The 21840-nt window shown below is 39.7% G+C and overlaps 5 protein-coding genes and 1 long non-coding RNA gene across 7 annotated transcripts in view; 3 read left to right on the top strand and 3 right to left on the bottom strand.

Moving 5' to 3' along the window:
* Window positions 1-3: 3 nt before the first annotated feature.
* LOC129738343 (DNA replication licensing factor Mcm5) lies at window positions 4-1806 on the top strand (the record flags this gene model as incomplete). The annotated part of the gene is made up of 1 exon (XM_055729528.1): window positions 4-1806. A coding segment is annotated over one exon (1668 nt), but the record flags the coding sequence as incomplete, so codon positions are not given.
* Window positions 1807-3142: 1336 nt separating this feature from the next.
* Window positions 3143-4915, bottom strand: LOC129746019 (39S ribosomal protein L37, mitochondrial). Its single transcript, XM_055739441.1, has 3 exons — window positions 4052-4915; window positions 3530-3992; window positions 3143-3448 (listed from the first exon to the last, which is right to left on the bottom strand). Exons 1-3 carry the CDS (start codon window positions 4576-4578, stop codon window positions 3191-3193), a joined length of 1248 nt encoding a protein of 415 aa, XP_055595416.1. The 5' UTR covers window positions 4579-4915; the 3' UTR covers window positions 3143-3190.
* Window positions 4916-7366: 2451 nt separating this feature from the next.
* On the top strand, window positions 7367-9539 carry LOC129739781 (translocon-associated protein subunit alpha-like). The gene is made up of 3 exons (XM_055731300.1): window positions 7367-7619; window positions 7711-8430; window positions 8572-9539. Exons 1-3 carry the CDS (start codon window positions 7556-7558, stop codon window positions 8655-8657), a joined length of 870 nt encoding a protein of 289 aa, XP_055587275.1. The 5' UTR covers window positions 7367-7555; the 3' UTR covers window positions 8658-9539.
* A 784-nt stretch (window positions 9540-10323) lies between these two features.
* Window positions 10324-12568, bottom strand: LOC129739780 (probable prefoldin subunit 5). The gene is made up of 4 exons (XM_055731299.1): window positions 12553-12568; window positions 10985-11218; window positions 10838-10916; window positions 10324-10769 (listed from the first exon to the last, which is right to left on the bottom strand). The coding sequence occupies exons 2-4, from the start codon at window positions 11215-11217 to the stop codon at window positions 10581-10583; spliced, it is 501 nt and encodes a 166-aa protein (XP_055587274.1). The 5' UTR covers window position 11218; window positions 12553-12568; the 3' UTR covers window positions 10324-10580.
* A 4660-nt stretch (window positions 12569-17228) lies between these two features.
* On the bottom strand, window positions 17229-18257 carry LOC129739779 (uncharacterized). The gene is made up of 2 exons (XR_008735966.1): window positions 17579-18257; window positions 17229-17518 (listed from the first exon to the last, which is right to left on the bottom strand). It is a non-coding gene; the product is annotated as an uncharacterized LOC129739779 (long non-coding RNA).
* Window positions 18258-19004: 747 nt separating this feature from the next.
* Window positions 19005-21840, top strand: part of LOC129745982 (zinc finger and BTB domain-containing protein 41-like) — a 45232-nt gene continuing 42396 nt past the window's right edge. Inside the window, exons 1-3 of one of the 2 annotated variants that reach the window (XM_055739406.1) lie at window positions 19005-19421; window positions 19491-20422; window positions 20489-20600. In XM_055739406.1, coding sequence (XP_055595381.1) covers window positions 19200-19421; window positions 19491-20422; window positions 20489-20582 — 1248 coding nt within the window. In that variant the 5' untranslated portion in view covers window positions 19005-19199 and the 3' untranslated portion in view covers window positions 20583-20600. Of the gene's footprint in view, window positions 19422-19490; window positions 20423-20488; window positions 20771-21840 lie in introns of those variants that run through there. The other variant, XM_055739402.1, reaches the window with a different exon arrangement.

Genomic DNA, 21840 nt, shown 5'->3' with positions numbered 1-21840 from the left:
AATTTACCGGTTAATCCAGGATTAGAGGGTTACCAGCTACCTCGAAAATGTAACACGGAACAAGCGGGTCGACCGAAATGTCCATTGGATCCTTACTTTATCATGCCAGATAAATGCAAATGTGTCGATTTCCAGGTGCTGAAGTTGCAAGAATTACCCGATTTCATTCCCCAGGGTGAGATACCCCGACATATGCAATTATTTTGTGATAGGAGTTTATGTGAGCGAGTCGTACCCGGCAATAGGGTTTTGATTCATGGCATTTTCTCCATCAGGAAGATCGGTAAGCCCAGCAGGCAAGACGGTCGTGAGAAGGCTATTGTTGGTGTTCGTGCCCCTTACATGAGAGTTGTTGGAATAACAGTTGATACAGAAGGCGTTGGTGCCATTTCTCGTTTCAACAACATAACCACAGAAGAGGAATCAATGTTCCGTAAGATGGCAGCGAACCCAAACATATATGACAGTTTATCAGATAGTTTGGCGCCTAGTATTTTTGGCTCACAAGATATCAAAAAAGCTATAGTTTGTATGCTTTTTGGAGGATCTCGCAAAAGAATGCCAGATGGTCTTACTCGTCGAGGTGATATCAATATACTTCTGCTGGGAGACCCTGGTACTGCCAAATCACAACTGTTGAAATTTGTGGAAAAGGTAGCTCCGATCGCCGTCTACACTTCCGGCAAAGGTTCAAGTGCTGCCGGTTTAACTGCTTCGGTTATGCGTGATCCTGCCACCAGAAATTTCGTCATGGAAGGAGGTGCTATGGTTCTGGCCGATGGTGGTGTTGTTTGTATCGACGAGTTCGATAAAATGAAAGAAGACGATCGTGTTGCTATTCACGAAGCAATGGAACAGCAAACGATTTCTATTGCCAAAGCTGGTATCACGACCACATTGAATTCTCGTTGCTCGGTCCTCGCAGCCGCAAACTCTATTTTTGGTCGCTGGGACGACACCAAAGGTGAAGAAAATATTGATTTCATGCCTACGATTTTGTCTCGTTTCGATATGATCTTCATAGTTAAAGATGTGCACGACCAAAATCGAGATATAACTCTGGCAAAACATGTGATGAACGTCCACATGAACGCCAACAAAGTACTGGATAATCAGGAAGGAGAAATTCCACTTGCTACCTTCAAAAAATATATTAACTACTGCCGAACCCATTGTGGACCTCGACTGAATGAAACTGCTGCTGAAAAATTAAAATCGCGGTACGTTCTTATGAGATCGGGTGCCGGAGAACACGAACGTCAATCGGATAAACGTCTTTCGATCCCAATCACCGTTCGTCAACTTGAAGCCGTTATCCGAATGTCAGAATCTTTGGCAAAAATGCAACTCCAACCTTTCGCTACAGAAACGCACGTTACCGAAGCCCTCCGACTGTTCCAGGTGTCCACTCTCGATGCAGCGATGTCCGGTTCCTTAGCCGGTGCTGAAGGCTTCACAACCGAGGAGGACTCTGAAATGCTGAATCGTATCGAGAAACAACTGAAACGCCGTTTTGCCATTGGCTCCCAGGTATCGGAGCAAAACATCATCCAGGACTTCTCACGCCAAAAGTATCCAGAACGTGCCGTGCTTAAGGTGATCCACACAATGATTCGTCGGGGTGAGCTGCAGCATCGAATGCAACGAAAAATGCTTTACCGGTTGTCCTAAATTGATATGTACCTGTCTGCAAAATTTTTTCTACATCGATTAAATGTTTCCGTTTTACGTAGATTTAGTTTTTTTTTACTTCTACAATAATGTCAGCTAAAGTTGAAAGACCAATAAATAATTTCGATTGATGTATTTTATCTTTTTCTATCTTTCAATTTTATTGACCTTTTTTCCATGAGCTGATCGTTCAGAAGCTACAGTGGTGTATTCTACTAAATTCACCAGAATTGATTTTTTTAGAAATATCGAAATGTAGCCAAATTCGTCCTTTTTTTCTCATTGACCAGCTTGCTAACACCGTACAATCCGATAATTGTCCAGGACGGGGCAGAATTTTCACTCGTTTATTTTTAATTCAATTTTCAAAAACTGAATCGTAAACACCGGCACAACACAATCAGAGCAAATTTCGCCATTTTTCTAGATGGGTTCATCCAGTCACTCAGCTCGGAATGAGTATCTGTCACTTGCTCTCACCTTGTTGTCACCTCACTTAAACCGACTGTCGGAATAAGGTGACAAGAGTCGAGTGACGGTGGGGTGACTCGCCAACTGTCACGTCACTCGCGGCGCAGAATAAGGGCCATAAGCATTTCGGCGATCCTAAGGTTAGAATCATTGATTCATTAATTCATTCGATACGTCCTACCTAGTATAAGTTTGTTTTGTAAAGTTCCAGCGTCTCAAATTGAAAACGAAAAATGTTATCTATAAAATCAATCCCCTTCAAGCATCGTGGATAACGCGATGTTGATTTGAACAGTAGTCAATATTTATTTGTTCTCCTCGGACAGGGAAATAATTGCAATTGATTTGATAGTGAACTACATACGCTTAGCTTCAAGTGGGAAATGATTGCCAATCCTAGAAGTCAGTTTCTTTACTGCTTTCTACCACGATACATTACTTCTAGCTTATCTTTTCAAGAAAACTTTTCACTATGAAACATTTAATTTCTTTTCTGTTTCTTTTTGAGATAAATCTTTTTTTAAACATTTTTCCAGTGGAGGTGAGTGGTGTGGAATGTTACAGTTGTAATTCCGATTTGACAGACATGGATTGCACGGCTTTCAGTCTGCTTCCGAAGGTCAACTGCACATCGAAGATGATCAACTTAGTCTGTGGATTCCACCAAGTGGAAGGTAAACAGATATCTGATAACGAAATATTCATAAATTTTGACGAAAAAGTTTTTAATTTTCGATTAGATGATACTTCCTCGCGAATCTTCCGAGGCTGCATGGTAGCAGGAGAATGCGCATTTATACAGAAGCAGGTAACAGATAAATCAACCTTACGTATGACTTATTGTGCGGAATGTTCTTCCCCAAACTGCAACACCATGCGGAGCACTGCGGTCTCAATTCATAATTCTCTGATTTTTGGTTTTTGTTTTATCAGTTTGTGTATAGGTGCTTTGTGAGTATTAACTAATAAAGGATATTTCGAAAAAAATAGCTACGAAGCAAACGGGTGTTCAGTTTATTAAACTTGCATTTGCGATTCTAAATAATGACTAGCTGCTGGCGTAGAAATTGGCCAAATGCCTTAGTACGTCTTTGTTGTATTCTCTCAGAGTTGGTTTCCCCAAAACATATCCGCACTCCGAATATAGGTTCATGACAGGTTTGCGGAACCACAGATTATGCTGCTGATTGCCATTTCCACCGATTATGTCAAGAGTGTTGAGTTGGAAAACACCAAACTGGAACCATTTGCTATCCGTTTGGACAACTTGAACCGTTATTGGATGGGGTAAAATTTTCACCCCTTTCTGAAATAAAAATAAAATGTATTGATGTAGAAATGTTTTCTTCATTCACATTTGAAACTCTATAATGTCTTGTGCTATTACCCCATAAAGCTGTCTAGCACGGGACGCAGCCACAGTGAACGCCTTCATGATGGCCCGGCTTTCCTTCTGATCGTCGCTGACCGGTGTCTCGAACTGATTGGCAACATCTTCAGGGGCACAGTGCAGCAAAATCGTGTGTGGGTGAGAACAATGATATTCTTTACGGACCGGATAACGATCAGTCCAATCGTAGAAATTGCTCCGGGGAATAGTGGCAGTTTCACGCACTGGAAACAAATCTGGAAGTTGCTGGTCCTGGGAGCGATAAACGGAACTATCCAGGGGACTAATAGGACTGGTAGATGTGATGAATGTTTCCGTTCGCAATGAACAAAGTATGCGGTCAAGATCCTTTATAAGCGGAACTCTAAATTGGGCGCCGTTGATAACTTTTCGATTTGCGGTAACCGTACGGCCCAGGAAACGTTCGGAGTGAATGATCATCTTGGACAATAGGAGCGAGCTTTGCAGAAAGATATACGTTATTAGGAGTGTAATGCCATTACATTGAATTAAACTTACATTTTTCTTTGATCGGATATTCCGTACACTCTGGGAAAAGTGTAGGCCGGTCTCTCCGGATCTTTGATCTTTGCCGTCTTGACCTGTTCAGCATCAAATACCAAGGCAGCCAGCACAGATTGTTGCATTGACCGGTCCAATTGCGTCGGGATTTTTAATTTTTCAATACGTTCCTCGTACTTCGATGGAAGCTCTTCGTAAACAATCGTATTCAATAAAACCTGAGCTTGGCGGACTCCTTCCAACAAGACATTGCTATCGCTGTACTGATAACAGGCTTCCTGTTTATATAGAGGATGGTTTTCATCCAGTGCTGTTTCTGGCGGCAACTGGCCTACAGGCTTGGATATTATTTCGCGTTTCCAATCCCCGTCCAACACTTGTCTGGCTTCGACCACCGGAATTCCTCGAGCTGCCAGTTCAGCAGCAGCCCCTAGTTCGGTAGGAACTCGTTTGCCCTGGATGATCCAGTGTTTCTTGAAATGATAGCCAATATGTTGCCGAAATAAGACCGCTGTGAAACGCATTTTTGTACTGATTTCACCAACAGAGACCAACAGCTATTAGTTCTTCTAGGTTTAGATGACAGTTCAAACAAGTATTAAATAACACGCAAAGTCGTTTTTCGATTTTTTATGCTGATCTTCTTCTTCTTCGAGTTCGCGTTATGTTTTTATGCTCTTCTTTGTAAACATTGAGCATACACACTGAATATCTTTTCAAATAGTAAGTGTACTTGAGAAATGGGTGAAAACCGCCGTTAAAACGATTTATATAAATCGCAGATTTATATGGCCAATGACATAGTGAGAGCGATGCGATACGAATTGGCAAACGCGGCCATTGCGAACTCGAGCGACGGAACATATTGGTATCTGCTTCGCCGCGTTCAGTATGCAGATCCCAGATCCAGATCCCGGCAACGTTATACAATCCGTGTGGAGTACATCTCTCACATTTAAGTTTTTTTTCCTCAGATTTAAGATTTTTTCCTCAGATTTAAGCTTTTTATCTCAGATTTGAGCTTACATCTCCTTAATCTCTAGGCAAAAAAGCTTAAATCTGAGAAAAAAAAGTTTAAATCTGAGGAAAAAAAGTTTAAATCTGAGGAAAAAAAGCCTAAAAACAATAAGATTCACCATAAGACTTCATAATTAAAAGATGTTATGGTCACACGATACATAGACAAATCGTGTGATGTTGCGGGATCTGGCCGCATTCAGTCACATTCGCCGGTTCGCATCGCATCGCATACTCAGTATGTTATAACATTCACCTCGAAGAGGTAGTAAAAGTTACCTTTATGGCTTTCACGAGCATTCACCTTTTAATCTCGGTAAGTTTTACCTTTTTATTATTTATAATGATTGATCCAAAACTGATGAGATTTGAATCGTTTGGATCCAACCAAATATTTAGTCCTCGCTGGTATTGACGCATTTGAAATGCGGCATTTCTGAACCGTTTGACAGTTAATGGAAGACGATAGGAAGGGTTGCGTTTTTTCACTGGGTTGGATCTAATTTCTTTAGTTCAATTCTGGTATCAATTAGAACCTTTAGAGCAAACGCACCAATACGGGAGTATACGCGGCCCGATTTTGCTCATTTCAGCGGACCTATTTTGGCATACACACTCGTTCGCGCACCGGGCGGAAGCATAATAATTTTTAAATTGAGCATTGCACTGAGAAAACTTTTGCAGAAAATCTTAAATTAAATTTATACCGATCGAGTAAATTTTCGGAGTCGATATGTTTTTCGTATTTATTTCGATTATTTCATTATTATTAATAATTATTATAATACATGGGGATTGTTGGCGGCTATTCGACTGGTTAACTGCTATCCGTGACGTGACGTCAAAGTCGACATCCTGGTTGAACATGCCATACAGCAGCAACAGGGCCAAGCAGCTTCGAGCGTCCTGCAACCAAGTCCGGTGGTGGATGCAGCAAGAACTTCTGTGCAGTAGCAGCCGGAATCATCCGAAAGTCAGTGGAACTTGCGCGAAATAAGCCAGCTGCTGTGGAGTTCCACCACGTTCCTTCATCAAGCAGGAGGTTTTCCGCCGCTGGTCCTAAGACTTCGGCTTCAGTGAGTCGGAACCGTTTGCCCTGGTGCAGCGCAGCGAGAAGGAGGACTGTATGCGTCATTGCCCCGGTTCAACCCTATCTGCTAAAGATACTGCTCATGGACCCGGCCAGATGGTGAAGTTTTTTCTTCTATCTGTTGCGTACTTTTCCAAGCTGTACGGAGAGTAGAAAAAAATTTAAATTTTCGCTAAATAAACAGTTTTTTCACTTACCTTCATCGCTTGTGTTGTTGTTACTCGATGCTGGTCAATTGCAAGTTCGGCACCGTCCAAAATTATACTAATTCCGACGGCCCACTCGGCTGCAAAGAACAAATCCTGGGCCACCGATTCCGAGGGTCTAAATTTTCACCTCTTTCGACCCAGCACAGAATACTTCCGAAATGGCTCTATATGATCTTTAACACACTTTCGATCCCCCCGCGAACAAAATTCCATCCGCACATTCGACTGAATCATTAATTAATTAGTTAACAAATTGGTTTACCAAAATTACAAAATTTCAATGAATGTAACAAACTCTACACGCTGAACGTCGTTTGTTTTACTTAGCCTTAAATTGCAGATTTTTTTTCAGTGCATGTTTGCTCTCGCCCCTTTCTAGTGAGCAAATTTGGTGATTTTGTCGGTCCCGACGGCAACGGCCCTATTTTTCTCACCCTCATACTAACCCCCGGTGCGGTATGAGAGTGATCAAACGCGTGAGTATTTTCACTATACTCGCGATTGCTGCGGATGCCCTTAGAACCAGACCACGGATACAGGTGCTCTGAAAGGTCGCTAATGCGAAAAGTTATGACAGAAGGCGGAACAAATATAATTAGAATCAAAATGCGTGCATGAAATCAATCGTGCATCGAAGATAAATTTGAAATTTTCTCCATCGTAAATTACTGAAAATGGAGAGCAGCTATAATACAAATTCATTCTTATTCTACATAAATTGAATGTTATCATCAATTCGTGATATTTCAATGATTCATTAGTTCAACATTACAATACGAATGCATCGTTAAGGCATATTTGAAAAAAGCTTTTTTCACAAAATTAATTTAATTAGCTGAAAAAAGGTAAGCTTTATCAAGATGAATACATACTATGAAATTATTACCATTGCCTTCACGCTTTGTGACGCCCCCAAACTTCAATGTCTTTACTGTCATGTAACCGTTGCACGAATGTCAAACTGCTTCCACGTTTACTGACGTTTTCATCGCAAAACGGCCAGCCGTGCAGCATTCGGTAGGAAAGCTCGATCGGCTACGCGGACGCATCAGCGCAAGTTGGATTTGGCTACCTCATATTACCACGGTTTGCGCTAGCGGATGTAAGTGTCTTTTCCAGTGAATAAATAAAGTGTAAATTTTGTGAACAAACTCAGTGATTCAAGTAGCAGAACAGTTACTTCCAATGAAGAAGCTATTGGTCTTTGCTTTGCTGGTTCTTCCGGCGGTTCTCCTTACGGTGGACAATGGTAAGTTTCAAGTTTTCATTGGAAGTTCTATCACTTTCACTTCGACGTGGCATTTCGTAACCATAATTTTTGGTTTTTCTATTTCTGGCAGGCTCCCGGTTCATGGCCAATGCTACCGAGGATGAATTAGACGAGGAATTGGATGTTGAAGTTGAATCCGATGAGGCATCGGTAACCCAAAACGAGGAGCCGGAAACAGATGAAGAACCAGAAACGACGAAATCGCCAGATGCAGATACGTTCCTTCTATTTACAAGGCCTCTCTATGTTACTGGAACTCAACTGGAATTGCCTGCTGGAAATCCTGTCGAATTCCTCGTTGGATTCGCCAATAAGGGAAGTGACGATTTCATAGTAGAAAGCGTCGAAGCTTCCTTCCGCTATCCCATGGATTTCAACTACTTCATTCAAAACTTTTCGGCTATTGCCTACAACCGAGACATTAAACCGGGTCACGAAGCGACCGTCTCGTACTCCTTCCTTCCATCTGAATCGTTTGCCGGTCGGCCATTCGGATTGAACATTGCGCTCAACTACCGTGACGCCAGTGGAAATCAGTTTTCCGAAGCCGTCTTCAATGAAACCATTTCGATTATCGAAATCGATGAGGGTCTGGATGGGGAAACGTTCTTCCTGTACGTGTTCCTGGCGGCTGTTGTAGTTTTGTTGCTGGTGCTCGGCCAACAATTCCTGGCATCGTATGGCAAGCGTAAACGCTCCCCAGCTGCCCGTAAAACTGTGGAAACCGGAACCACCAGTACCAAGGATGTGGACTATGAATGGATTCCACAGGAAACTCTCAAGAGGATTCGTAAGTTTATCTTATTGTTTTACTTATAAAAACTAGACTTTCTCTCTGGAAAATATTTTAATAACCGACTTAAAAAACTTAAACGTAAATTGGAAGTCCTAATACTTAACTGTACTAATGAAAGTCGTTTGTTTCTTCCAGAAAATTCTCCCAAGGGCGGCAAAGTGTCCCCGAAGCAAAGCCCACGGCAGCGGAAGGCAAAGCGAGCTGCCGGTGCCGATGATTAGATCAACGGCTTGGAGAACTCATTGCTTTGAAAAGGGTAGCTATCGTTAACAAAGCATAAAAACAGAAACACAAATATGTAGAATGCCCATCACCATCATCAACACAAAAAGCACAATCGGTGTCGAACAATAATTCTGGCGTTATCTTCCGGAAAGTCGTTTGACAGAATGGTTAGTTGGCCTAACAATTTATAATGACAAATTTGGTATCTTGCGAAAAGTCACATTGTGCTAGATAACCGTTATGTCAAATGGTCCTAAAGTCAAAACGGGACGAACCAGATTATTTCCATTGGCAAACATTCAGCAAACAATAGGTAGTGTTTAAATTTACATTATTTCATTTCGAGATTAAATGAGTGATGAGTCCGGTGTGTGACTGCACTCGTTTTGTGGAGGACATTTATGAATGATTTAGTCAAAATGAGTTGAAAATATCGGAAACTTCCTATTAGGAACATCCACATAAAACAACGTTGTAGTTTATTTTTGTTGTCATAGCGTACCAATTGTCTCAATTTCCAATCATTTGGTGAGGAAGATTTTTTTAATCTGTATAATCAGAACAAACATGATTTGTGTACTGGTAAGAATGAGAGTGAGACTGCGATGTTAATTCCATTAGGTTGATTTCCTCTTTGTAGAATGGAATCTAGCACTCAAACTATCAAACAAACACACCTTATGAATATAATTTAGTTGGAAGGCGTGAGACCGAACAGGACGCTTCGTTAGTGGAAGCGCATCAGAAAGGCCCGCATATGTTGGTTATCCTTAAACATAACTCTTAAGTTGTAGGATGTTCTGTCGTGAAATCTTCATTTTGCTTAACTTAATTTACGCGTTTGAAAAAAGAACCTTAAATAAAATGTAAAAAAATGATGTATAGCTGAACTTTTTATACGATGACATACCTACTGTTTTCTGTCTATAGTTTTTAATTTAACCCTCTTTTGCTTGAATTATGAATGCTTTTTGAAAAAAAAAAAAATCGATGGAAATAACTATCGACCCCTAAATAAGATTTTTCTGTCGAAAAAAACTAGAGATACAATTTTTTGAAACTTATTTTAGGCTGCATAATTGCTAATTGTATTGTGATGCATCGAAATACATAGTTTATTAAGTTTTCCAGTACTGAATTAAGCTTAAAAAGTAAAAAGAACTTCGAGATCATAAATTGATTATGTGTTGTAACTAGAAATCGTAACTGAGAAATGATTCTTGAAATTTCTGATTGATATTTTTTGTTTGCTCCTTTAAATGTTTAGTTAGGGCGTTTGTTTTAAATGTCTAACTAGTTTTTTTTAGATTAAATTTTGTTGATTGGTCGTGACCTGGGCAAAATTTCAGCAGCTCAACCGGGCTTTATTCGATTGGTTGTTTTCAAAATACGCTTGAACGACAAAGCCACACGATTTTAACAGATCTAATAACTTATGAACGATTGTGACAAAGAAAAATTGTGATTACAAAAATGTGTAGCCTATCAAATGAAACCTGTCCTTCCCAAAAAGTGCCCAGTTCAATTGTCGGGATATTTATGTCATCCGGTATGAAATCAAATCAATTACCTGCCTACTGATAGACTACACTTTTCAGATGTGATTTCATAGGGTAATAAACAGGTCTTGCTTGAAATAACAAAATTAAAAGATTTTCATGATTTATAGGTATAAATAAATTTATTAGATTAAATGCACCTATATCATAAACCTGAAAAAAGCAAACCGGTAGCTATGGACAAATTTCTTCTACTGACCAAAAAAGTTCTTAAAAGATGTGGGAAGTTGTTCAATTGGTTATAATACAGTATTTTTGATTCTTTGTATTGAATTAAAGATCTTAGGGTTAGTTATGAAAGCATGGTTATTCAATAGTGCCTGTTGGACTGAACGAGAATAAATTCAATTTTTCCTTAATTTATTCCTTTTCAATGCCCTCCCGTTTTTTCTGCAATTCCTTCTCGAACTGCAGTAACTTGATTTCCATCACCTCTCGGATGGCGTCTCGTATCTTCGACTTTTCCATGCCAAGCACTTCGATCTTCTCCATCTGCTCCTGGACAAAGTCCACCCGACGCTTGAAGAAATTTTTCGCACTGTCCAAATCCTTTAAGAAAACAATACAATCAATTTTCTCTGTTCTTATATAGGTACCCAATCTTAATCATATCATACGTTTTCGATGTAGTATCCGGTTCCAATATCTACGATCACATTGTCCGCATCTTTGATAGTCCCAGGGACATACATGCTCCTAGAAATTACGAAACGAAAGAATTTGAAGCAATCAAACAATTAACGCTTGAAAAAAAAAACACTTACCCGGTGAGCGGAACCAGTATTTGTTTTTCGTTCCAGTCAGGCTTGAATTGCTCCAGAGCTTCTTTTGACCCACTGTACTTAACCCTTGCCATTTTGAGGGTCTGGAGCGACTCCTGGAACACGGTCAGTTCCTGGTCCAGCTGGTTCTTGAGTTGAGTCAGCTGTTGAAGGTTAAGTGTGTTCAGATCGATCTGCGTCATATGCGGCTTTTCGGTGGTAGAAATGGCAGCCATCCTATTAGTAAATGTTTAAAATTCCGTTTTTAAATGAGTTTGATTGACAACAGTTGGATAAAATCACGAAGTGAGACGCTTAGATTTCCGGATATGGGCAAAAAGAACGGAAATCCTGTCGCAGAAAACCTATAATGAGGGTTTTCTTGTCTTGGGTTGCGCACGAACACTGAACCTCAAAAATACCCACACAGCAAATTTTTTTTTGCTGGAAACCAGCAAAATTTTGCTGGTTTTTGTCCCGCTGACTTTCCAGCAAAATTTCCAGCAATTTCAATTGCTGGAAAAAACAGCAAACGTTAATGCTGGTTTCCAGCAATTCAATGCTGGGAAATCAGCAATCCAAATTGCTGGAAACCAGCTATTTCTTTCAACACAACCGGCAGTATTTAGTATGAAATTTATATTTCAATTCAAAATTACAGTTTAATATTGGCTGTGCATATAATAAGCAATAAAAACAATTATTTTCTCCCATTTTCAATAAGGGATTTATTTATTTAAAAAAAAACTTTTTTTTTACAACTTTCTAAACCGGCTCTGGGGTGGCCGCTTTGTGCCGCAGTGTTGATCATCCGCCACCTGTAAAAATAGTTTTGATTAGTATCTTCTATGGAATATCTATGTACCTGTACAATAAAAACTTACCCTTGACTTGATGCCTGGTTGCTAGAATATAGAGGAAAATAAAGTAATTATATTAATTCAACCTAAATTCGTAAAATAGAATCTCACCTTACTTCAGCGTACGAAACAAAAACAAACTCCAAATTGACAACTCGATTGCTGATTTTCCAGCAAACTAGATCAATTGCTGGAAAGTCCAGCAATTTGAAAACCGATTGCTGATTTTTCAGCAAAAATGACAAGCACATAACCGAATGCTGAAAAATCCAGCAATTCGAAAATCGATTGCTGGTTTCCAGCAAAAATTTGGATTGCTGAACGTTTCCAGCAATTTTTTTTGCTGGAAATCGAGGCAAAAATTTACAGTGCAAACTTGAGAACTTTCCCCGCCAACCCGAATGAAACTCCCTCCCTACAGGTTTGGCTATTGGTAGCATAAACCAAAGTTAAGCTTTTAAAGGAGAACTCATCCCCCAAAATCTAATACCGCAATAAAATGGAAATCAAAATAAAAAAATTACTGCAGATACGGGAATCACACCCATACCTGCAATGTCTTTGCGATTACCATCTCAGGATGCTAACCGCTCGACCACCGAAGAGTTGTTGAGAGAGGCACCTACATCATCGTATATGCGAAACTTTCTGCGAATGAAGCGGGAATAAAAGTTATCCCCCAAAAAAAACAGTTCTTCGCTTTGAACTTACCCCCCAAACCTAAATCTGCCACGATGGAGGTAACAGAATAAGATGCGCTTACAACAAAAACCCCCCAAAAAAACAGTTCTCCGCTTGAAGGACAAGTTTGGCTTATTTTCAAGCTGTGATTTTTTCACAAACTTGAGTTGTCAATATCGAACTCAGGTTTGGCGGGTGGCAGTTCTCAAGTTTGGGTATTTTTGATTTTCAGTGAAGATTTTGTTCGATTAGACTGAATTTGACGTTTATTAAACGGGAGCGCAGTTCTCAGAGTTCTCATTCATATGCTTCGTTCAATCGTAGATAGAAATTGGTTTCTACCGTTATCTATAGCAAGGTGGGTATATATTCAGGAGGTGTTCCCGAATAACGAATTCCCGATTCAGCCATTTTGGCTATGTAGGCTATGCAACTATATGGAACTCATGAAGTTTGTTTACCAACAAACCCCAGAAAAGCTGAGCAAAAAATAAACAAACTCACTGAGAGCCCCGCTCACTCCTCGCCTACTTACTGTGAAAGTCGGAGAACCTAGTGTATCTAAGAACCTTGATCTATAGGTTTCTGTAAACACTGTAGTTATTCAATGAGTGTTTTGGTCGAAACTTGTCAGGTCGTAGTTCAATGAAGCAAGTTGAAATCGATTGAAACAAAACAGATCCAGCTCACCAGGAGGATTCGTTTAGATCTGGTAGAAATCGATCGAAATCAATTGGAACAAGACATGCAGGTAATCAACTGTCCATCCTTTTCTACTTGTTTTGACCTATTTATTACGGCCAGACTTCATTGAACAGACTTATGGTACTCACGAAATTGAACCTCGTTTTGATCAAGGTGTATATATAGAAGGTGTTACCGATTACTAAATTCCCGATTCAGCCATTTTAACCATGCAACTGCGGAACTCATGGAGTTTGTTTACCAACAAACCACAGAAAAGCTGAGCAAATAATCTTATGTTTGTAAACAAACTCATTGAGAGCCCCGCTCACTCCTCGCCTACTTACTGTAAAAGTCGGAGAACCTCGTGTTTCAAAAAACCTTGGTTTTGATTTAAACTTCAAGATGCTTCTCTATAGAGTTGTTTTTGACATTTCTTACGCACACTTGCTGAGCGTGTCTGATGAGACAGGACAATTAACCTCAAAAACTCTCGGTACAAAAAACGGGCAGCCAGTCGACGCACATGGTCGTTTTTGAGGTTAATTGTCCCAAAACTGAAAAGTGTTGGTGAATCAATCTGCATAATTTCACGAACACTACCAGCGGCAAATAGGTTTATTGTGTGAGTTGATATTGCTACATCTGAAGATATGTACACTGCAAATTTTTGCCTCGATTTCCAGCAAAAAAAATTGCTGGAAACGTTCAGCAATCCAAATTTTTGCTGGAAACCAGCAATCGGTTTTTTAATTGCTGGATTTTTCAGCAATCGGTTGTGTTCTTATCATTTTTGCTGAAAAATCAGTAATCGGTTTTCAAATTGCTGGACTTTCCAGCAATTGATCTAGTTTGCTGGAAAATCAGCAATCGAGATGTCACATTATGGAGTCTGTTTGTTTTCGTACACTGAAGCAAGGTGAGACTTTATTTTACGAATTTTGGTTGGATTAATATAATTATTTTTATTTTCCTCTATATTCTAGCAACCAGACACAAGTCAAGGGTGAGTTTTTATTGGACAGATTTCACAAAAGATACTAATCAGAACTCTTTTCTCAGGTAGCGAATGATCAACACTCTGGCACAAAGCTGCCACCCCAGCGCCGGTGTTGGAAAATTTAAAAAAAAAGTTCTTGAAAATAAACAAAACATAATTTAAAAATAGAATAAACTAATTTTTTTTTCATTGCTCATATATGCACAGCCAGTATTCAATATTTAATTTAGAATTGAAATATAAATTTGGTACTAAATACAGCCGGTTGTTTTGAAAGAAATAGCTGGTTTCCAGCAATCTGGATTGCTGATTTTCCAGCAATTTGAATTGCTGGAAACCAGCATTAACGTTTGCTGTTTTTTCCAGCAATTCAAATTGCTGGAAATTTTGCTGGAAAGTCAGCGGGACAAAAACCAGCAAAATTTTGCTGGTTTCCAGCAAAAAAAAAATTGCTGTGTATGTATTAGAGCACCTGTATCCGTGGTCAAAACAGCCGGTTTAGACCCAAATTCCAACCCGAGCAACCGCACTGGTGATCCATTGTAGAAGTTTCAACTCAACTTTTTTTAGAGCTGGTATTTATAAGGATTGATCCAAAACTGATGAGATTTGGATCCAATTTGACGCAGTTCTAAACCGTTTGACAATTATTGGAACACGAGTGCAGTTGCCAGTTTTTTCATTGGATCGGATCTAATTTCTTTGGTTCAATTCTTGCATAAATTAGACCCAAGAATAGATCAAGAATACAGATGCTCTTAAGGCATCTGTATTCGTGGTCTATTCTTGGGTCTAATTTATACAAGAATTGAACCAAAGAAATTAGATCCGATCTGTAGGAAATAATAGTATAGTGTAGAAAAGTGTGTATGAAATAATGGTAGTGTAAGAAAAATATAAGATAGGTTATTGAGATTTAGTGTGTAAAAATAGAATACGAGTCAATGGAATAAACTGTGGTAGGCCGAATGGAAAAAGGGAGACAGATGAGCTGTATGAATGATTTCGTCTCGCTTCACCACACGGATGATTGATTCAGAATTTGCATGTGTGCTGTTGGAAGTTGAAAGAGTCTTTCTGAAAACTAATGTTGTAGCAGATGGAAGTAGTTCGGTTGATCGAGGAAAAAAAAAATCGTTGTGATGATTTGTGTCACTTTAGAGCAAACACACCAATACGGGAGTATACGCGGCCCGGTTTTGCTCATTTCAGCGGACCGGTTTTGGTATACACACCCTTTCGCGCACCAGGCGTTAGCATATTTATTTTAAATTTAGCATTGCACTGAGAAAACTTTTTGCAGAACATCTTGATCAAATAATATTATACGGACCGAGTAAATTTTCTTAGCCGTGAGTTTTTTCGATTAAATTTCGATTGGTGCTTTTTCGAAAAGTTAAATCATAGTCGACATCTCAGCATCAGCAGCCAAGCAGCTTCGACCGACCAGCAACCGGGTCCGGTGGCGGATACAGCCGAAACTTCCGGGCAGCAGCAGCCGGAATCAAAGTCAGCAGAATCTGCGCGAAATATTCCAGGTGCTGTGGAGTTCTATCATCAAGTAGAAAGTATTCCACCGCTGGTCAGAGGCTTCGGTTTCTGTGAGTTGGACCCGTCCGGCCTGGAGCGAGATGAAGGGCCGTTTTCGTCATTGCCCCGGTTCAAGCCTATCTGATGCATCCTCGATTTGATGCACCTCATCAGGAAGCGACTAATACGTCACCGAAACCGCCACGAAAATCGTAATGGACGAGATGCTTAAAACAGGAAAATCCTAAAACGAAGAATATTCATTTTGAACACCCAAGCAACCAAAAGTCGCGTTTTTACTTAACTCCGAACTCCGAAGTTCACATTTGGCTGAAAAAATGTATTACGGGAACTTCAGGTGACTCTTGTCGCGTAAAAGTTACTCAGGAACTTCCATCGCCCTTTGAAAGGTTAAACTATCGATAACGGAACTTCTAAGCGCTTTTAATGGAACTTCTTTCAAGAAGGTCGATAACGTTCGCGTAACATTCCAAAACGCACCATTAAGATACTTGAAGGTGTTTTAAAGAACCTATATGGGAAATCTAAGCGACATGTCAAAAATATTTTTCAAGAAGGTCGATAACGTTCGCGTAACATTCTAAAGCGCACCATTAAGATACTTGAAGGTGTTTTAAAGAACCTATATGGGAATTCTAAGCGACATGTCAAAAATGTCTGTCAATTTCTTGTCATGGTATTTGTTTTGTTTATATCTGTACTAATATTTACAAATGGAATTCAAGATTTTTTCGAATTTTTCTTATAAATGTTAAATAAGGTATTCGAATAAATTTTTTGATGATGCGAATTTTTGTTATGATTCATATTGTGTACTGAAAGTCCTTTGAACGAAATAAGGTACCTTCTATTGACCAACCCACTCAATCATCTCAAATGACATTAAGTTTAAATACTAATCATTACAGTGGCAATTAGCTATTGCTGGATTGGTCGAGAGGCTGGTGAGTTTCATTGCAACCTAGAGAGCAGCGGTTCAATTCTCTAGGCGTGTAAGCAGCTTTTGTAATCAAAACAATATAATTAAAATCAATGAGATAGATTATGATAGACCGGCAACCTAGCAATCTGACATGTGGTTGTCAGAGCAATCTGTCAATTGGATTTTTTTTTCGGCGCGTAGAAGTTTCTTGACATTCTCTTAGAAGCTGAATAGCGTTCTCTACAGCCACCTAAACGAACTTGAAAGTAGCTTTAAGAACTTAAATTTTGGGCTGATTAACATTCTCTTCAGACACAAACGAGAGCTGATTAAGCTTCTATGGAACCTTTTTAAGGGAATTCTGGTTGCTTGGGCAGTTTGCTGAAGCTTTCTAACTCCGATCATAATGATTTTCTAGAAAATGTACAGATTGGAAGTTTTCCAGAAAAAAACAAATATGGACAGATTGAAAACCTTCGAAATAAACTATTTATAAACCTATATGATGAAAATCAAGTTCTTTTCACGTTTCATTAATATTCGAAACACTTTATGATACATTATTTATTACAGTTCAATAGTAGAAAACAACACTTAACAAATATTTCAAATTTAACATGTTTGCACTGTTGTTCGACACATACATCATCATCCAGTACGCCATCCTATTATGTTTTTGAGCCACTGTCTCAATCGATTAGCTGCTCACTGATTAGAATGCCAATTTGAAGCTGACCTAGTCCTCTCAACTGGGTTAAGTTGTTCGACTTTCCGGAAGACGTTTCCAATGCCAACAAACGATATCAAATTGTATCCCCGAAAGCATTTTGCAGACGAACCTTCAAAATACAAAAATATAGTTGGCATGTGCTGAACCAATTTTATTTTATCATATTTACCTGATATTTTAGAAGCGCTGATTTTCATTTTTCCTATTTTTGTATGTATTCTGGTTCGCTATGCGTAGAGCACACAGACCAATAAAATCACAGCTACACGACCGGAACAATGTTTATCAGAATCGGCCACCAGCGAATATTGAAATTCGAGAACGGAGACTTTTTTCCTTTTAGCAATCCTTCGGGTCGAATCGGCGAACCATGGAGCTTCGGATGAAATCACGAATGAAAATTTCTTTGTTTTTTGAACTGATTGTGGTTGATGTTGCTGTTACTTCGAAGATTGATTTGAAGTTATTGAAGGCCATGATTCTGGTTCGGAGTTCCGTTGTTGTTAACCCTGGGAGATGCACCTTGATTGGAAAAATTTCTGCTCTTCCCGTAAACGAGTCTGCCGGTTCCACCACGGCCGGTGTTCAGTGGACCAGTTCGACCCGATGCGCAAAATGGAATGTAAACAAACTCTACACGCTGAACGTCGTTTGTTTAACTCAGCATTAAACGGTAAAATTTTTTCAGTGCCTGTTTGCTCTCGCCCCTTTCTTGTGAGCAAATTTGGTGATTTTATCGGTCCCGACGGCAACGGCCCTATTTTGCTCACCCATATACCAACCCCCGGTGCGGTATAAAAGTGATCAAACTCGTGAGCATTTTCACTTTGCTCGCGATTGCTGCGGATGCCCTTAGATGTAGTTTTGTGAAACGGTGATGCGGGTTGTGCTGTTTAAGATGCTTGAATAGCTGAGATCACGACACGATCCAATGAAAAAACTGGCAACTGCACTCGTGTTCCATTAACTGTCAAACGGTTTAGAACTGTGCGTATTGAAATGTCCACGCTTGTCCACGGAGAGGGGGGTGTAGGGAATAAGAATAGAGTTAGCCAAATGTCCACGCTTGTCCACGGAAGGGGTCAAAAATCTCATTTTTCTGTCAACTTGATATCTGAACGGCCCCTCGGATCAAATTAATAAATTAAAAGCAAAAACTCACTGCAAAAATCACTAAACTTTAATGTGAACTTTATTTTAGGTGTATGTTTTGAGTGATGCGCGAGTGCGATGCTCATGAGCAGAGATGCCAATGTGCCTGATTTTTCGAGGCTCAGCCTGACAACTTGGCCATTGGATTTCTCCGATTTCCCTGATTTTTTAAAATAAGCCAGAGTTTGCCTGATTTTTGTGAATGTGATGAAAAATGGGTAGTAAGGAACTACATCAGATGCCATTGCTGAAGTGCAAATGGGGATCGACGGCCAAAAAAAGGTCATCATTTTGAGCGAAAATTTCATTTCCTTTGACGTATCCTGATTTTTATTTCATCAGTTCCTTATTTTTGAAAAAAAAAAAATGTTGGCAACCCTGCTCATGAGGGGCTCCATGGCAAGGTACTCAATGGCTCTCAAATTTATTACTGTGGACACTGTGGTGGCCATCGCGTTGATCGGTGCGCTGTTGCTGTTGCATTCGCGGATTGTGGGATTTGTATACAAGAAAAATTACATCTGGTGGCTGTGTAATTGTTAAAATTATTTTGCTGGAATCCGGCTCAAATTTGTGTTTGATCTTAAGGTCACCAAGTAAATAATAAATAAGTGTAAAATTCTCAGTCACCTACCAATATGTCTAAGATTTGTGCCATTCCCGGATGCCCTTCGGAGGTCGAAAAAACGACGCTGTTTAGCATCACTTCGACTCCTGCCCTAACTAAATGGTGGCAAAATTGTCCCTGGAACGGAAATCGGTATATGGCTGACAATAAAGAAGGAGTCATTTCTAGTCGACCGAAGGTTCAGATATGTGTTGCCCACTTTCGGCCCAACGAATTGGATCGATCCAAATCGGTAAGAACGAAAACGAGGGGCTGGGGTAGATCGATAAATTTCTTTTACGTAAACAATTTTGATTTTTAGATTCTTCGTATAGCTGCTACTGCTGTTCCGACAATTAACTTGCCCCAAAATTTGAAAACTGAGTTCCCTGTTGATGTGACCGGGACAGGTAATCCAGTGTTGTTGTACTGTCGTTTCTGCGCTCGAAAACAGCACCAACCTATCGAGAATCATCTTGAGAACCTGGTTGAATCAGAAGATCTGCTGCAGTTGTGTCTGGGCCGTGGGCGCTTCTTGGAAGGTTTTCCCAGTGGCGTTTGTGACCCTTGCCTGAAAATTATTCGAGTTTCTTCATCCTTTATACGAAATTGCGAAAAGGCTCAGGAAAAACTGCAGAAAATGTTTTTCGGAACCGCCCAACAACAAGCCGACTCATTTCAAGAGGAAGAAGACGAGGATGCACAATCTTTCACAATGCCAGAAGCTATTGTATCCCTCGATGAATACGAAGAACCCAGACTTAACATTGCCAAATCAGATCTTGAAGATCCTTTGGGAGATGATGATGACGACGACGATGATTATGACGGTTATAAAGCGGATTCGGATAACGTAAATTTAATGCATAACCTGCTTGCTCTCCCAGGCTCAATCAAATCGGAATTGATGCAACCAGTCGGGAAAACTACTAGTAGCGGTGAGGGCAGTTCTGCTAACTCTGAAGGCGAAATTAAATGCCTCGAGTGTAATAGAACTTTCAATCGAAAGCGTGCTCTCAAAGCCCACATGGAATCATTGCACGAAGGAAGGGTCTTTACTTGTAAAATTTGTGGCAAGTCTATGGGATGGCGGAAAACTTTGCAAAGACACATGAAAAGTCACGAAGAAAATTATTACAAACACAAGTGTGAAATTTGCGATAAAAGCTTCAGCAGGCCCAGCCATCTCAAACTACACATGACAAAACACACAGGTGTTAAGGTGCGATGTCCACTCTGTTCCTCCGGTTGCCGGTAAAGCGAAAAAGATAAGGATAAGAAGGACCAAATTAATTAATGTTTTTTTTTCTTTTGTGACAGTTGCAACTACAAGCTTGTCGAGCACATAGTAAAGATACATCATATGGACCAGGAAACCGCCAAGATGTATGCACAGCAAGCTGAAGTATACTGAGCGATAGCGGACATTCCGGTAAGCACGATTATTTTCACGATACCTTTTACATTGTGTTTTTTAAAAATCTTGAAGTTCTTGTAACTGAACATAAAATTGTCTATTCGTTTCAATTGAGCAGAACACTATATTCGCAATCAAATCCATCTAATTTAAAAAATGTCAAAGAAATAATAAGCGTGCAAGTACGATATTTTTATACTTTTATAGAACAAAAAGAACAATACTTGTAATCGTTTGGTGGGCCTGGTTGTCTCAAAACATGTTGGTTGTTTGTTTTTTTTTCTTGGATTAGAACACTCGTTTTATTCATACCCATATCCTCCGTGTCAAAGATAATATTTGTTGTAGGTATGGGTAGGTAGTACGCCTTCAAAAATTGTAATTGCAGTCTCATTTTAATTAAAATATTTCAGGTGAAAAAAATATTGTACACATCTAGAGACAAAAGCACATCTGTATATGGTTGTATACTGTTTACCGGAATTCCATTTACCGGACTGCAATTTACCGGAAATTGATAAATTTGGAATGAACCATTTACCTGACTGCCATTAACCGGGAAGGCACTATGTACCGGATTTAGAATCTTTATTTTAAAATTTTAGAATAATATTTTAAAATCTTTTTTTCTTTTTTTTAATTATAGGTTTGTTTATTGGGCATTTTACTTATAAAGTTTCATTTTGCCGAGTGTATCACTTTATTAATCTATGTTAGTAGAAGGGGGAGCCGTAATAGTCGTGGGGACGCAACTGTTAGTGTTGTATTCTAATTTAGGGGAGGGAAGAGGAGCTTTTAGGATTCACTATCAAAAACGTTTCTCCATCCGGGTTGGATGGTGGCTTTCTGTAGCTGTGGATGCAGTAGCTACTCCAGATTGTCGTCTTCCTGGCCAGACTTCTGGTGGAGTCTGGTAGAGCCAACGTCCCAGTGTGCCATTATCCCAGCTAGACTGCCAAGCGTTAATCGCTTGCGAGGTATTGAAAAATATTCATTGTAAGTAATTTCTCTTAAAGATTTCACCTTGTAACGCGCCCACCTTAGCCAATGAGTCCGCATTCTCATTGCCTTGAATAAGACAATGAGACAGGATCCAAGATAAGGTAATCCTATACGAATTTTCGATCTGGCATCTGAGGCTTTTTGGGGCCGGAGAGGGTTTCTATAATAGTTACAAACCCGTCCGACTTAAAGGGGAGGGGGCTCCCATACAAAACTACCATTAAATATGACACAACTCAAACAATTTATATGT

This window comes from Uranotaenia lowii, chromosome 1 (genome assembly GCF_029784155.1).
Source record: "Uranotaenia lowii strain MFRU-FL chromosome 1, ASM2978415v1, whole genome shotgun sequence".
Classification (NCBI taxonomy): Eukaryota; Metazoa; Arthropoda; class Insecta; order Diptera; family Culicidae; genus Uranotaenia; species Uranotaenia lowii.
This window is presented reverse-complemented; position numbering and strand designations above follow the sequence as displayed.